This window comes from Oncorhynchus mykiss, chromosome 18 (genome assembly GCF_013265735.2).
Source record: "Oncorhynchus mykiss isolate Arlee chromosome 18, USDA_OmykA_1.1, whole genome shotgun sequence".
Lineage (NCBI taxonomy): Eukaryota > Metazoa > Chordata > Actinopteri > Salmoniformes > Salmonidae > Oncorhynchus > Oncorhynchus mykiss.
In genome coordinates, this window is record NC_048582.1 from 16,970,428 (window position 1) to 16,986,300 (window position 15,873).

The following is a 15,873-nucleotide window of genomic DNA, read 5'->3' on the forward strand; positions in this document are numbered from 1 at the left end:
CACTCTGTTCGTAACAGATTTTAGTTTTGGGAACAGAAAACTGTATTGGGATGTAATGTTTCATCGATGACAAAAATTTGCAGAATGTCAGCCAAAATCCATATCGCTCCATCTTCCCCCACTGCCCGCCACTGGGCTTCTTCTCATCACTTTCAAAGCAGAGGATAGTTGAAGGATGTGGGGGAAGCTAAGTTGTTAGCAGCACACTGACCCCCATTACAGAGGCAGCATTTATTGCACTCTGGAAAAGGATGTAACCTATTTTCTAAAGGGTATATTTAAGAAATAAGGCCAGAGGGGGTATGGTATATGGCCAATATACCACGGCTAAGGGCTGTTCTTATGCACAAGGCAATGAATGCTGAGTGCCTAGATACAGTCCTTAGTCATGGTATATTGGCCACATATCACAAACCCCCGAGGTGCCTTATTGCTATTATAAACTGGTTACCAGCGTAATTAGATGTTTATGCAGAATTTGTGCTATAGAAATACTTTGTGTGCATATAAAGCCAGGGTCTACAGATAACTTTCTAGAACAGCTATACAGAGAGCACCCCTTCCCTTGGTCCAGAGAAGCTGGTGATTAAACCATCCCAATAACAAAACCCTGGACAACTCAGTATGTCATGCAGCAGTGCTTTATTCACATCATGAAGACAACTCTTCGGCACAGATTATACATCTTTCTTTCAAGTTCTTTATTTTGTGGGATTGTCCTCAGAAATTCTGCTGCGATTACTGATGTCTCATAGGGACATAATTTCCCACCTATCAGGTGTAAGGAGAACTCTCGAGACAACTCCACAGGTAACCAGTCCGAGGGAACCTCAATGTCACAAGTTTCTATAATGCCATTTTTGATGTCCATGTTTAGAGTTGCATTGCAGATAGATGTGTCATTTTTCAACTCAAAAGTCGTACAGATACTGAACTTAGGAGTCCTTCCAAATGTCCACTCCCATGCCAACAGTTCACGGGCCATTCTTTGGATACCAGGCAAGGACAGCTCATCACTTGGGTCCACAAGTGTTACAGGGCTGCTGAAACCAAACTCTGTGTTGTACTGGGATGCCACTGAATCCATGATAGTGTCACAGTCCAACGTCGGGTCCTCATCCAGCAGGTTTTTCACAGGGGATGGCACGCTTTGCGTTGCATTGCTCTTGATACCCTGGCAGGTGGATTTCAGCACCGCGGACAGCAGTGCCCTGTCAGCCGAACACAGCAGAGTGCAGTGATGGTAAGCTGCTGTCCTTCCCAATTTAGCAGCGGTTCCTGAAATCTTGTGTTGGCCATTCAGCAAGATGTCAAACCTCTCTGTTGCACGTACATCCATGTCTGGCCTGAGTCCTTTCAGAGCACTTGTCACAACTTGGAGATTCCTGTGACGGTCATAGTTTTTCTTGGAGGTGAAGAAAGTCAAATTGACATTTCCTAAATCGTGGAATACAGTCCCGCCCCCACTGCGTCGCCTGGCGAGCGGTATCCCTTTCTGTCTCATGACCTGAAGGTTGCACTCTTGCCACGGGTTCTGATGTCTCCCTATCACCACCGCTGGGGCATTACTCCATAAGAAGAGCATGTTACGGTTTTGGAGGTCAACATGATTGTGTATCCAGTCCTCCAATGCTAAGTTTTCAAATATGTCTGTTGACAAAGATTTGAGGATAAGTCCTGACTTACCAGTCTCGTCAATGACAGCTGACAATGTGCTCTTGGCTCGAGCCGATCGAAAACAGGCTTGGGATTGTGCGCACAAATTCGAGAATGTTCTTAAAATCATCGCGCCTCTATCTGTCGTTTCTTCTGTGCATCTGAAAATAGTTTATCTCTTTTGTGGAAAGAAACTTTTCAAAATACATGAATGGAAACATTCAGAGTGAATATGTTTTCAGATCCAATTCGTTTTTACACAGATTTCCGCTGTTCTTCCTCTTATTTTCTTAAAGGCACTTTATTTACCCTTGTTGTAACACTGCCATCTGCTGTGCTGGAGCGATATCGACTCCATGTTGCACAAATGATTTTCGATGCTGCTTTTTCCACGCCACCCAGTGGCATAAATCGTATATTGAGTCAAAAAGGATGACTCGTTCCTGAGGGGCTGGCTGGGTTGGATTTAAAATATTATTTTTGGCTTATTTTTCAAAATCAACAAAGTAACAGGGTAACACTTGCCCCTCTGCAAAAGCAGCCACAAAAGGCTCACTATATGGAAGTATCATGTACTGCAGAGGGACAACAGCTAGGCTCGCACAAAACAGATTGACAGTGCAATTTATTATAGTAGCCTACTTTTTAATCCTGAGTAAGGCAAAATAACTTTGATTTATTTGAAGCCTGGGGTGCATTCATTTTATTTTAAAATGGTAGCATAAATTGCGTAGAACACTGCAATGCATTTAGCAATGCATTCAAATCAGTCATTCTGATGCATAATATTTTGCATTTAGATTTGGAATTACACTAGGCTAACATTATCTTCTGCTAACATTATCAGCACGTGCTGTCAGTGTGTGGTGGAGTACCGGGTCACTGCGTTGTCAAGGTAATGGACGCACACTGTGAAGAAAGGGCCTTTGCTGATTGGCTTGCAAGCTTGCGATATGGCGAATTCCCATCGAATCCTGACATCTGATTGGTCAGATCGTTTATCCGTATGAAAAGCGGTTTAGGAGCCATTCAGGGTTTACAACAGCAAACCCCAGTGATCTATCCAGATAACCTCACGTAACTATTTGCTAGCTACAGCTATAACTATTTCTTCCATAAAGTAAGTTGAAGATCTCTCTCTCAACCATTATTTGTTTTTGTTTACATCTAACGTTTTACTTAGACAAGCAGAGTAGATTTAGCCTAATTATATTTAAGTGTTTAGCGAGCAATCTTGCCATAATCAAATCAGTAGCGCTTTCGACATTTCAAGGCTAGCGTCGTTAGCAAGATTGCTGTGATTTGGAAGACACTACTTTGCAAACTAGCAACCTTTTGAACACCAATACTGTGCGGTTTATAATACATTCATAATCAATAGCTCGATTAAAATAACCTGTTCGCCAAATAAGGAACTTTAATGCAATGTTTTGGTTTGCAAGGTCAAATTTGAATATGCTTGGTTACCATGACAACGTAAATTGTTTAGAACAGTGTCATAAATCAGGCACTTCTTGTTAGTTTTTTATCTATCAGCTTGATACAGACATTTTCTTATGTGAATTATTTTCACCTAATCCCCATTGCCCTTCCTGTGTCAGGCTGCAGAGGTTAGTGTGGCTCGTGTGCGGGCTGAGGAGGTGCAGCTTCAGCAGGGGGTGAGGGGAGGGGGAGGAGGAGGTGGAGGAGCTATCTTTGGAGAACCACCAGGAGCCAGGCCATATCAGTACACCAGCTCAGCTGCAGGAAGAGCAGGACCAGCAGGGCCCCACACTGGAGACAACAGAGGACCACACACAGCATGCAGAGGTAGACTTACTGTGTGCTAAAGAGGGAATGCGATGTGAATACTGAACACAATGGATGAGTGAATGTCTGATTGAATCAATGCAAGATTTCTTGGGGTCTGGTTTTGTAGAGCATCATCGAAAACCTGCAGAGGAAGATCACGTCGCTAGAGGGCGCTATCACCAAAGTGACACCTGTAAGACCACGACTGATACCACTATATTGCATTCTAATTCAACAGGCATAAAGAAAATAGTATAATCAATAGCCTACATTTACCATCCACCCTGGCTTCTGGCTTCTGGGCTATGTCTCAGGATAGCGAGTCGGCAGACACTGAACCAATAGAACTTGAGACCCAGCTGAACCCCACAGTAGAGCAGAATCAGGAGCAGGACCTGCAGGCCTTACTGGACCAGTTGCACCAGGAGAGAGACAGTCTGAACAGACTGGTGCAGAAGCTCAGCCTCACAGGTGAGTTACTCTGGGGCTGGACTGAGAGGAGAGGGGGTAGTGGAGAACGCGTTGCCAGAATGTGATGTAACATTGTTGGCTATCCTACAGAGAGAGAGCAGGTCCTGTTCACAGAGCCAGGCAGCAGGGGGAAACGTGGCTCTCGTCTGGACAGCTTCTTGCGGAGCGTGGAGGAGGAGAGGGACTACTACAGACAGGAAGCAGACAGCCTGAGGAGGATGCTGAGGGGCAGGTGCTCCTGTAGCCCCTGTCGGGGGCACCTCCAGAGCCGCAGCCCCACCCGCCAGTCCCCTGTCAAGGTAAAGGAATGTCTGTCTAATATTAACTAGAAATGTAAATAGGGATTTGTTACACCATCTTCAGTGTTATAAATGTATAAATGAGGCTATATATCAATTTTCAGAAATGTTGGTAAATTAGCTAGCACTGCCTTAGACCACTGTGCCACCCGGGAGGCCTCAGAAATGATACATTTTTGACATCAATAAAATAAAACAATTAAATAAAAATTAATTGAGTAATATAAGATCTGTGAAACATTTACATTTGACATTTTAGTCATTCAGCAGATGTTCTCATCCAGAGCGACTTAGAGTAAGTGCATTCATCTTAAGGTAGCTAGGTGCGACAACCACATTTCACAGTCAAATATACAGGATACCAACATTGCATTCTGTAACGGTTTTCTTCTGTTGAAGGAGAGGAGGACCAAAATGCAGCGTGGTTAGTGTTCAACATGTTTAATAAGGACAATAAACGTGAACACTACAAAATACAAAACAACAAATGTGGGGGGGAGAAAAAACAAAAAACAGTCCTATCTGGTGCATAGACAGAAGACAACCACCCACAAAATACCCAGAGAACATGGCTGCCTAAATATGGTTCCCAATCAGAGACAACGATAAACACCTGCCTCTAATTGAGAACCAATCTAGGCAACCATAGACTTACATAATCACCTAGACTAGAGAACACCCCATAAACATACAAAACCCCTAGACTAGACAAAACACATACAGTGCCTTGCGAAAGTATTCGGCCCCCTTGAACTTTGCGACCTTTTGCCACATTCAGTGCAGCAAACTCTCTCCAGAAGTTCAGTGAGAATCTCTGAATGATCCAATGTTGACCTAAATGACTAATGATGATAAATACAATCCACATGTGTGTAATCAAGTCTCTGTGTAAATGCACCTGCACTGTGCTAGTCTCAGAGGTCCGTTAATAGCGCAGAGAGCATCATGAAGAACAAGGAACACACCAGGCAGGTCCGAGATACTGTTGTGAAGAAGTTTAAAGCCGGATTTGGATACAAAAAGATTTCCCAAGCTTTAAACATCCCAAGGAGCACTGTGCAAGCGATAATATTGAAATGGAAGGAGTATCAGACCACTGCAAATCTACCAAGACCTGGCCGTCCCTCTAAACTTTCAGCTCATACAAGGAGAAGACTGATCAGAGATGCAGCCAAGAGGCCCATGATCACTCTGGATGAACTGCAGAGATCTACAGCTGAGGTGGGAGACTCTGTCCATAGGACAACAATCAGTCGTATATTGCACAAATCTGGCCTTTATGGAAGAGTGGCAAGAAGAAAGCCATTTCTTAAAGATATCCATAAAAAGTGTCGTTTAAAGTTTGCCACAAGCCACCTGGGAGACACACCAAACATGTGGAAGAAGGTGCTCTGGTCAGATGAAACCAAAATTGAACTTTTTGGCAACAACAACAAGACGTTATGTTTGGCGTAAAAGCAACACAGCTCATCACCCTGAACACACCATCCCCACTGTCAAACATGGTGGTGGCAGCATCATGGTTTGGGCCTGCTTTTCTTCAGCAGGGACAGGGAAGATGGTTAAAATTGATGGGAAGATGGATGGAGCCAAATACAGGACCATTCTGGAAGAAAACCTGAGTCTGCAAAAGACCTGAGACTGGGACGGAGATTTGTCTTCCAACAAGACAATGATCCAAAACATAAAGCAAAATCTACAATGGAATGGTTCAAAAATAAACATATCCAGGTGTTAGAATGGCCAAGTCAAAGTCCAGACCTGAATCCAATCGAGAATCTGTGGAAAGAACTGAAAACTGCTGTTCACAAATGCTCTCCATCCAACCTCACTGAGCTCGAGCTGTTTTGCAAGGAGGAATGGGAAAAAATTTCAGTCTCTCGATGTGCAAAACTGATAGAGACATACCCCAAGCGACTTACAGCTGTAATCACAGCAAAAGGTGGCGCTACAAAGTATTAACTTAAGGGGACTGAATAATTTTGCACGCCCAATTTTTCAGTTTTTGATTTGTTAAAAAAGTTTGAAATATCCAATAAATGTCGTTCCACTTCATGATTGTGTCCCACTTGTTGTTGATTCTTCACAAAAAAATACAGTTTTCTATCTTTATGTTTGAAGCCTGAAATGTGGCAAAAGGTCGCAAAGTTCAACGGGGCCGAATACTTTCGCAAGGCACTGTAAATCCCCCATGTCACACCCTGACCTAACCAAAATAAAAAAGAAAACAAAGATAACTAAGGCCAGGGCGTGACACATTCCAGCGAAACAATATAGCGTTTAGCAAAATAAACACATTTTCATTTAATCTATTAATTAAACATCTGAGAACAGTAATATTTTACACACACATGAAGGTACCCATAAGCAATCATTTCTGATGAAAAAATACAAATGTAAAAAATTGGTGGACATAGCATTTTGTAAATAAACTCTTCAAATATTACTTTTTCCATATTAATCAGAAAAACATCTAATTTCTGACCAATGTCTCCTGGACTGTGAGCACTTTGTCATAATACTAATGTAACAGCTGATGTACTCTTTTGAAATCTTACATCATGTCTTGTTCCCCTGTTTTGGGCAGGGGGGCAGCTATGATTCTGAGCTGATCAGGGTCTTGAGAGAGCGGGACGAGATGCAGAACATGCTGGATAAGTATGAGCGCCACCTGTCAGAGATCCAGGCCAACGTGAAAGTTCTGACTGCCGACAGAGACAAGACCAGCATGCACTACCAGCAGGCCAGTACCATTCTTAAAGGAATAGTTAACTCCAACAACACGTTTTGTCCGACTTTTTCTTCGCTCAGGACCAAATGAATGGGAAATCATTTTGCTGGTAACAATCCCTTTCTTCATCAGGCCCAGCAGGAGATAGCGTCGCTGCGTCGCGAGGTACTGAAATCCAAGTCGTCGCGCGCAGCTAAGAGCAGTGTCACTGTGTCGGCTCAGAGCATCCTGAAGCGCGTGGAGGCGGAGAGAGACGAGGCCAAGGTCGACCTCCACCGTATGAGCACAGAGAGGGACAGTCTGAGGGAGAGACTCAAGGTCAATATATTAACCAGATTGGACAATCTACTTCTGAGTGTTCCAGCATGGCCATCTATTGACTACCAATTAATGTGTGTGTGTGTGTATCCTGCTGAGAGAAAGTGTCTATGTTTGTGTTGCGTGTTGTCAGATCTCTCAGGAGACAGCCATCAGTGAGAGGGCTCATCTGGAGCAGAGGGTGGAGGACCTGCAGACAGCCATTCTCACTGTGAGTGAGGAGGTGAAAACCTCCATAGAAACACAATGATTAGAACAGACACACTCTTTAAATGTCCTAAGTTTGAAATGGAATGTTCGTTCTGCTAATTGCATTTCATGGTGATTCTCCTTGCTGTAGCTGGAGCATGAGCGGGGGGACCAGAAGAGCCGTCTTGCCCTGATGAGGGAGTCCATGATGGGGCTGGAGGAGGAGGTCCACACCCTGGGTAGGAAGCTGACCGCTGCTGAGGACGAACACAGCAGGACCAGGAACGAGTGTGTCATGCTGAGGTAAGTAAGGAACCAGCACTGATGTATGAAGTCATGTGGTTGGGGATTCCCTTCCTGCATCAGCCACATACTGGACATGTGTGGGAGCTGTTACTTCTATAGTGTCCATTTAATCCCTTTAATATCATCATTTTAAGTGTGTGCTCGCACGTGTGTGTTCAGACTGTCCAACAGTGAGACACAGAACGCCCTGAGTGACAGCCAGCGCAGACTGACCTCCCGCATCGGAGAACTACAGAACTCCCAGGAGAGGAACAAACTGCTGGACGAGAAGAACGGTGAGGAGACGAGGTCTGCCTCTGTGTGTGTGTGTGTGTGTGTGTGTGTAATAACACTATTTCAGATAACCTTACCAAACTGAGCCTTATCTGTTGTGTCAGACTCTCTACTGAGGCAGATGTCTGGTCTAAGAGAGGAGGTGAGCAGTCTACAGTCCACCATCACTGACCTGGACCAGAGGAGAGACTCCCTGCAGGAGCAGCTGGAGAACAAGACTGACCTCCTTAACTCAGCCCACAACCAGCTGGATGACAAAGTAATCAACTGAACACTAACTACACACACAGCCAATTGTACCTGCCAGCCTACCTACCTGCCAGCCTACCTGCCAGCCACTTTAGGAAGTTGAAATGCCCACTTGGATATCACCTCATGAGATGTGACACATTGGTCTAGTATCAGTGATTGAGTGATGGTCTCTTTGGTTTCTATGTGTTTTTCTTCAGGAGAAGACCATCAGGAATCTCAGGTTGTCCATTGAGGATCTAGAGACATCAGCAGAGTGAGTCTGAGTTGTCCAGTACCACAAAGCTTCACACAGCAGCATCAGATGCCAGGTCACCATACTAAGGCTCACTCAGAAACGCATACGGATTGCACCACCTGTGTAAGTTAACCTCGAAACTCTGACCCCTGGCTGTGACCTTTCTGTTCCCCAGGAGTGTTCGTGAGGAGCTGGCAGGGCGGGAGAGGGAGCTGGAGGCTTTGAGGAGGAGGCTGGGGGATGCGGAGGAGGAGCTGGGGGCTTTGGCCAAGTTGAAGGATTCCACCCTGAGGGAGAATGCCCAACTCCAAGAGGAACTGGACATGAGCCGCCTCAACAACCAGGTCAGATACAGCACGTTCTGACCAAACCAGAGCACAATTATTATTTTTTAACTTTGAAATGATCAACCTTTTAGGGTTTATATTATTTAGGGAGGATGGTATGTAGCCTGGTATCTGTCTCTGTTCAGCTATTGTACTCAGCTATTGTCTCTGTTCAGCTATTGTACTATGTGTCATTTGCCAAGTGACAGGAGTGGCAAGGATTGGAATGTTAGCTAAAAAGACTGGAACTTGACTAGATGCCATGGGCTCATGGTCCAGAATAGTTTTTCATCCCAGGTGATTGGTTAGGGCAAACAGTAGTAGAAAACACTAGGATGCCATATTATTCATGATATACCAAACCTCATGGCCATTATCTCTTTAGAATCTCACGAACACTTTGTAAGGTCTAGTTTGTTTTGCTGTCCAGGCCCTGGAGCTGAATTCTGAGGACTCTGCCCAGGAGGTGAATGAGCTGCAGAGGAAGGTACAGGACTATGTGGCTGACATCTCCCGCACCGAGAACCTGCTGTCCACCAAGGTACCCTCTGCTGTAACTGAATGGATGATATTTCAATCTGTGATCTGTTAGTTATGTCTTGTCAAACAAATTATCACTTATCCAGAGTAGCTATGGCTTCACACAGGCAGCCCAGTTCTGATATTTAGCCCAAACATTGTCAAAAGAGCTGATCTGATTGGTCAAAATACCTATTAGTGGAACAATAATCAGAATTGGGGTTCTGTGTAAACGCAGCCTTTGAGTTCCAGATCAATTCCTTTTTGAAAATGTGTTTTTTTCCTTTCCTCCTTGTGCTTACTGTAAGCGGCAATCAACGTTTTCAGACTGGAGTTGGGTAGGGATTGATAGCCAAGACCTTTTCACTTGCACTGATTCATTGTGGAGCTAAACAAATAATCCAAATGTGTGTGTGTGTGTGTGTGTGTGTGTGTGTGTGTGTGTGTTTGTGTGTGTGTGTTCACCAGGAGCGGGAGTGCAGGGAGCACCAGGATGCTCGGCGGCGTGCGTCGGCCCAGGCCGAGAGCTGGGAGGGGCAGGCGCGGCAGGCGGAGGGGAGCATCAGCGAGCTGAGGCTGGAGCTCATGTCCTCAGACATGGAGAGACGCAGACTCAAGGAGAAGGTGGAGGCTCTGGAGGCCAGTCTGCAGGAGGTCTGTATAACCTCACTGTCTCTATCATGAGGGATTATCACTGGTTACACACTGGGTCGTATTCATTAGACACCAAACGGACTGAAACAGGGTGGGACTACCTGAAGTTGTCCAATAACAAAAGCTCATTTTAGTTTTCTATTGTAAAAGGTTTTTAGCTACGTTTTACCATGTTGTGCATAATGAAGATGACCCTGGACTCCTATAGTTGTGTGTATCCTAGGCGTTGTCTGCAGAGCGGAGCTGCAGCAGCCAGGTGTCTCAGCTCAACAGGAGTCTGCTGCACACTGAGGAGCAGTTGAGACAGACCCAGGGGGAACACACCGCCACTCAGACTGACCTGGAGAAGACCAGGGAGCTCTGTGTCAAACTGGACTCCAGCAAGGAGGCTGTGAGTCATGGAGGGGATGGTGTGTGTGTGTGCGTGTGTGTGTGTGCGCGCACATACAGTACCGGTCAAATTTTTAGAACACCTACTCATTCAAGGGTTTCTTTATTTTCACTATTTTCTACATTGTAGAATAATAGTGCAGACATCAAAATAACACATGAAATAACACAGATGTAATCATGTAGTAACCAAAACAGTGTTAAACAAATCTAAATCTATTTTATATTGTAATGAATCTCCGCCTTCTCTGAGGAAGAGTAAGAAGGATCGGACCAATATGCAGCGTGGTAAGTGTTCATCATCATTTATTAGACTGAACGCACAAAACAAAAGAACAAAGTGAAATGGAAGAATGAAACAGTTCTGCAAGGTGACATATACTAAACAGAAAACAACTACCCACAACAAAATGGGGAAAACAGGCTACCTAAGTATGATTCTCAATCAGAGACAACGAACGACACCTGCCTCTGATTGAGAACCATACTAGGCCAAACACATAGAAATATAACAACATAGAAAAAGGAACATAGACTACCCACCCCAACTCACGCCCTGACCAAACTAACACAAAGACATAATAAAGGAACTAAGGTCAGAACGTGACATATATTTGAGATTCTTCAAATAGCCACCCTTTGCCTTGATGACAGCTTTGCACACTCTTGGCATTCTCTCAACCAGCTTCATGAGGTAGTCACCTGGAATGAATTTCACTTAACAGGTGTGCCTTCTTAAAAGTTAATTTGTGGAATTTATTTCCTCCTTAATGCGTTTGAGACAATCAGTTGTGTTGTGACAAGGTAGGGGTGGTATACAGAGGATAACCCTATTTGGTAAAAGACCAAGTCCATATTATGGCAAGAACAGTTCAAATAAACAAAGAGAGATGACAGTCCATCATTACTTTAATATGTGATGGTCAGTCAATACGGAAAATGTCAAGAACGTTGAAAGTTACTTCAAGTGCAGTCGCAAAAAACATCAACCATCAAGCCCTATGATGAAACTGGCTCTCATGAGGACCGCCACAGGAAAGGAAGACCCTGAGTTACCTCTGCTGCAGAGGATAAGTTCATTAGAGATACCAGCCTCAGAAATTGCAGCCCAAGTAAATGCTTCCCAGACACAGTATCAGACCTTCATGGTCAAATTTCTGCCAAGAAACCATGACTAAAGGACACCATTAAGAAGAAGAGACTTGGTTGGACCCAGAAACATGAGCAATGGACATTAGACCGGTGGAAATCTGTCCTTTGGTATGATGATTCCAAATTGGAGATTTTTGGTTCCAACCGCAGTGTCTTTGTGAGACACAGTGTGGGTGAACGGATGATCTCCGGATGTGTATTTCCCACCGTAAAGCATGGAGGAGGAGGTGTTATGGTGTGGGGGTGCTTTTCTGGTAACACTGTCTATGATTTATTTAGAATTCAAGGCACACTTAACCAGCATGGCTACCACAGCATTCTACAGCGATACGCCATCCCATCTGGTTTGAGCTTAGTGGGACTATCATTTGTTTTTCAACAGGACAATGACCCAACACACCTCCAGGCTGTGTACGGGCTATTTGAACAAGAAGGAGAGCTGACCTCCACAATCCACCGACCTCAACCAAATTGAGATGGTTTGGAATGAGTCGGACCGCAGATTGAAGGAAAAGCAGCCAACAAGTGCTCAGCATATGTAGGGAACTCCTTCAAGACTGTTGGAAAAGCATTCCAGGTGAAGCTGGTTGAGAGAATGCCAAGAGTGTGCAAAGCTGTCATCAAGGCAATGGGTGGCTATTTGAAGAATCTAAAATATATTTGGATTTGTTTAACACTGTTTTTGTCACTACATTATTCCATATGTGTTATTTCATAGCTTTGATGTCTTCACTATTATTCTACAATGTAGAAAATAGTAAAAATAAAGAAAAACCCTGGAATGAGTAGGTGTTCTAAAACTTTTAATCGGTAGTGTATGTCAACATGTTTGTGTGTGTGTGTGTGTTAACAGTACACTGTGTGTGTGCTTGTAGGTGCAGTGTGAGCTGGAGCTGCTCAGGAAGCAGCTGTCCAGTGAGCGTCTGAGCATGAAGAGCCTGGAATCCATGCTGGTGTCCACCAGGGAGAAGGAGCTACACCGACAGCTCAGCTCCCAGGAGAGACACACCGAGATCCAGCTGCTCAGGGACAAACTCACCGCGGCCGACAGCAAGGCGTGAGCAGACACTTGGTCGCTGTTGGAAGGGTTTCTGATTTGTTCGGTTGCCTGTTTTGACAGCTTCCCTCTTTGTTTCTCTCCCTCTTTCTCTCTCTTTTTTTCATCTATCCACCTCCAACTCAATTCTCTCTCTCTCTCTACATTTCGGTCTGTCTATCTCTCTCTCCCTCTCTCTCTCTCCTACTCACTCTCTCTCTCTCTCTCAGGAGCTCTCAGCGTAGAGAGGTGGCTACATTGAGTACTCGTTCGGCACAGCTAGAGGCTGACCTGGACATGACCAAAAGACAGCTATCTACTGAGCGGTTTGAGAGGTCCGTCTGTCAGTCTGTCTGTCTCTCCTTGCTTGTTGTAAAGGCTTGGCTTGTGATTTACTCTCTCTCTCTCTCTCTCTCTCTCTCTCTCTCTCTCTCTCTCTCTCTCGTAGGGAGAGGGCAGTGCAGGAGCTGCGTCGTCAGGGTCTGTCGTCATCGTCCTCTGGCCTGCATCCCTCCTCCCCTCACCTGCGTCGCTCCCTCAGCCCCAGCAGGCCCCTGTGGTCCACCCCAGACCACCTGGCCAGAGAGAGATCCCCAGAGAGGTGGGCCCCCTCCCTGAACACCTCACACTGAATATAGCACACATATATTTCTACATCTCACTGTGTGTGTGTGTGTGTGTGTGTGTGTGTGTGTGTGTGTGTGTGTGTGTGTGGTGACAGGAGCCTGGGGTTCAAGGACCTCTACGACTGAACAGATCTCTCTCTGGAGGAAAGATACCCCAACCTTCTCTCTAGTCCTCACTGTGCTATGATGTCATTCTTCAACTCAAACTTGTGATGTCATGATCAGGACCTCAGGTTCAGAACAACCCTCCTAGACCGGAAATAGTTTCAACAAGTGTTATCTCAAATGTATTTTTTATTAAATTGTACAAATGAACTGACATCACTGTGTTTGGTTGTGTATTGATCTGTAAAATGAGTGACCATTTAGTATATTTTTGATGAAGATTTGATTCAAATGAACTACAGCTAAAAGAGGGAAATTATGTTCTTTCATTAATGTATTCTATTTTTTGTAAAACTTCTGAGAGAAGGGCTTTAATAAAAAATAATATTTTTTGTTCTGGTTTACTTTTCAGTCATAAGTCAGTTGAACCTTGCAGAATGGTACTGTAGGCTACATGTTCAACTGGCCACTCAGTCTCTGTCTCTCGCCCTGGGTTGCTTTGTTCTCTAAATCATAGATGGGAAACTGGTGGTCTGCACAGCCCCCCTTTTGTAGGCCCGCGGATCAATTTACAAAATTTGTTATTTTGATTTATTGTTGCTGGGGTCTCAACTTACTGTTGAGAGTTAGAATAGTAGACGGTGCAATTGTGCATCAGCAGTTTTTCTCTTGTAATGTCAGTCACTGCCGGTCACTCAATTAGCCCGTCAGCAAATTTGAGTTATGATTGGTAAGTTAGTTGAGCCATCTAAACTTATAGTAATCTTGGTGAAATTACCGACTGGGGGCCCCCATTGATAATGTTATTCACTCTCAGATATCATATTAAAAACTGCAATTATTTCTCTCCAACCTATGGCAAAATTAATAGAATTGCAGGAAATTAGCTGTAACACTGCTCATTTTTCTCTGCGCCATTGCATAATGAGCAGAATTGCATGAAATTAGCCTAGTGGTTAGAGCGTTGGGCCAGTAACCGAAAGGTTGCTGGATCGAGTCCCCGAGCTGACGAGGTAAACACGGCAGTTAACCCACTGTTCCCCGGTAGGCCTTCATTGTAAATAAGAATTTGTTCTTAACTGACTTGCCTAGTTAAATAAAGGTTAAATACATTTTTTTTACATAAAATATACAATTTCTAAGTATTCTCAGCCCAATGGCAAAATGTTTATAATTGCCTCAATCTTGCTTTAAAACTGCAACATTTTCTCTACGCCCCAAAGTCTACGCCTCAAAGTCGCCCATCCCTACTCTAACTCAACAGAAGGCAGGTACAGTAGGTTATACGTGCTATGACCAATCACCATGTTTACTGTATGACTAGACAGACACATGATAATCCTGCAATAAACTAAACAGATTGGACAGGCACAGTACACCCAACATGGGAAACAGCATTTACAATCATTAGGAAAGATAATATCACAGGGGTTTGTGAAACACAAGCGGCAATCTATTTGAATATACCGTTTCTATGGCATAAACCGATACTCTCACATCACACATCAATCAACAATAAAAAAAGAAGCTTGCACTGTTTCTATCCAGCATTATTTTATGACATTGTGTAATAATATGGTTCATTGGGCGTGGAAAGATGTGCTTCGGAGAGATGAAATAAGACCAATAATAAGACTAATAACCAGGAAAGACGTGAGAACAAGGTCACCTTCAGCACTAAAATAGGAAAGCCCTGAAGAGGGAAGGAGAACGGAAAGAGAGAGAGAGCAGTGAAGACACAGTGGGGGGTACCAGCTAGTTATACCTGTGGAGGGCGTTCTGTAGAAATTAGTATTGGGGGGGGGGGGGGGTGTGTGTGTAGTTTCATGGTGTGACTAGCAGTGTGCCAGGTGTGTCATAACACTCCTGTTCTGTCTCAGAAGTAGATTGGGTAGGCTGAATGTCTGCGTCCTGCCCAAGGTAATGACTATCCAAAGGTTGATGTCAGGTTGCTGCCAGGCTGCTGCCTGACTACAGGATGCAGGAGAGCAGAATTTCTAGTCCCCCCAAGTTTTCTGTATTTCATTTTATTGTTAATTTGGAAATCTGTTACAAAAAATTCCTATGCGTGATAGAGATACACAGTGTATCCTTTAGGCATGTAAACAAGGGTTGAAATGATTATGTTTTAGTCAAATATTAGATCTGTTTGGGCTTCTTGCAGTCAATCTACAGTCTACAAATGATTTGTAATTATGTTCTGGCCCCTTGACCAGCCGCTCAAGAAACAATCGTCCCGAGGCTGAATCTGGTTGATGATCTCTGTTCTAGCGGGTCTCTAGAATGGCAGAAATCATATACATAGAAATAGAAAGAGTAGAATGGATATCAATTTGATTTTTTTCCCACTACAAGACCATGGTACTGGCCTACCGAGCAGTAAGAGGAAATGACCCTCTCTACCGTCAGGCTATGCTCAACACCCTACACCCCAACCTAAGCACTCCGTTCTGCCAGACCTACAGGAGGGCAGCTCCCGCTCAGCCCAGTCCATGCTCTTCTCTGTCCTGGCACAGCAATGGTGGAACCAGCTTCCCCCTGAAG

General features: G+C 44.4%; 2 protein-coding genes across 5 annotated transcripts; one reads left to right on the top strand and one right to left on the bottom strand.

Moving 5' to 3' along the window:
• Window positions 1-625: 625 nt before the first annotated feature.
• On the bottom strand, window positions 626-1,963 carry LOC110495687 (lipoyltransferase 1, mitochondrial). Its single transcript, XM_021571066.2, has one exon. It carries the CDS (start codon window positions 1,784-1,786, stop codon window positions 647-649), a length of 1,140 nt encoding a protein of 379 aa, XP_021426741.1. The 5' UTR covers window positions 1,787-1,963; the 3' UTR covers window positions 626-646.
• Window positions 1,964-2,655: 692 nt separating this feature from the next.
• LOC110497065 (testis-specific gene 10 protein) lies at window positions 2,656-13,721 on the top strand. 4 transcript variants are annotated; one of them, XM_036952057.1, is made up of 19 exons: window positions 2,656-2,776; window positions 3,258-3,465; window positions 3,551-3,918; window positions 4,009-4,217; window positions 6,805-6,960; window positions 7,081-7,266; window positions 7,400-7,477; window positions 7,607-7,758; window positions 7,921-8,036; window positions 8,139-8,293; window positions 8,484-8,539; window positions 8,697-8,865; window positions 9,278-9,388; window positions 9,835-10,020; window positions 10,244-10,411; window positions 12,438-12,619; window positions 12,829-12,933; window positions 13,047-13,199; window positions 13,320-13,721. In XM_036952057.1, exons 3-19 carry the CDS (start codon window positions 3,753-3,755, stop codon window positions 13,348-13,350), a joined length of 2,379 nt encoding a protein of 792 aa, XP_036807952.1. In that variant the 5' UTR covers window positions 2,656-2,776; window positions 3,258-3,465; window positions 3,551-3,752; the 3' UTR covers window positions 13,351-13,721. The 4 variants fall into 4 exon arrangements, with proteins under 4 accessions (XP_036807952.1, XP_036807951.1, XP_036807950.1 ...); XM_036952056.1 differs by having other exon boundaries at window positions 3,575-3,918; XM_036952055.1 differs by having other exon boundaries at window positions 3,686-3,918.
• The last annotated feature ends 2,152 nt before the right edge of the window (window positions 13,722-15,873 follow it).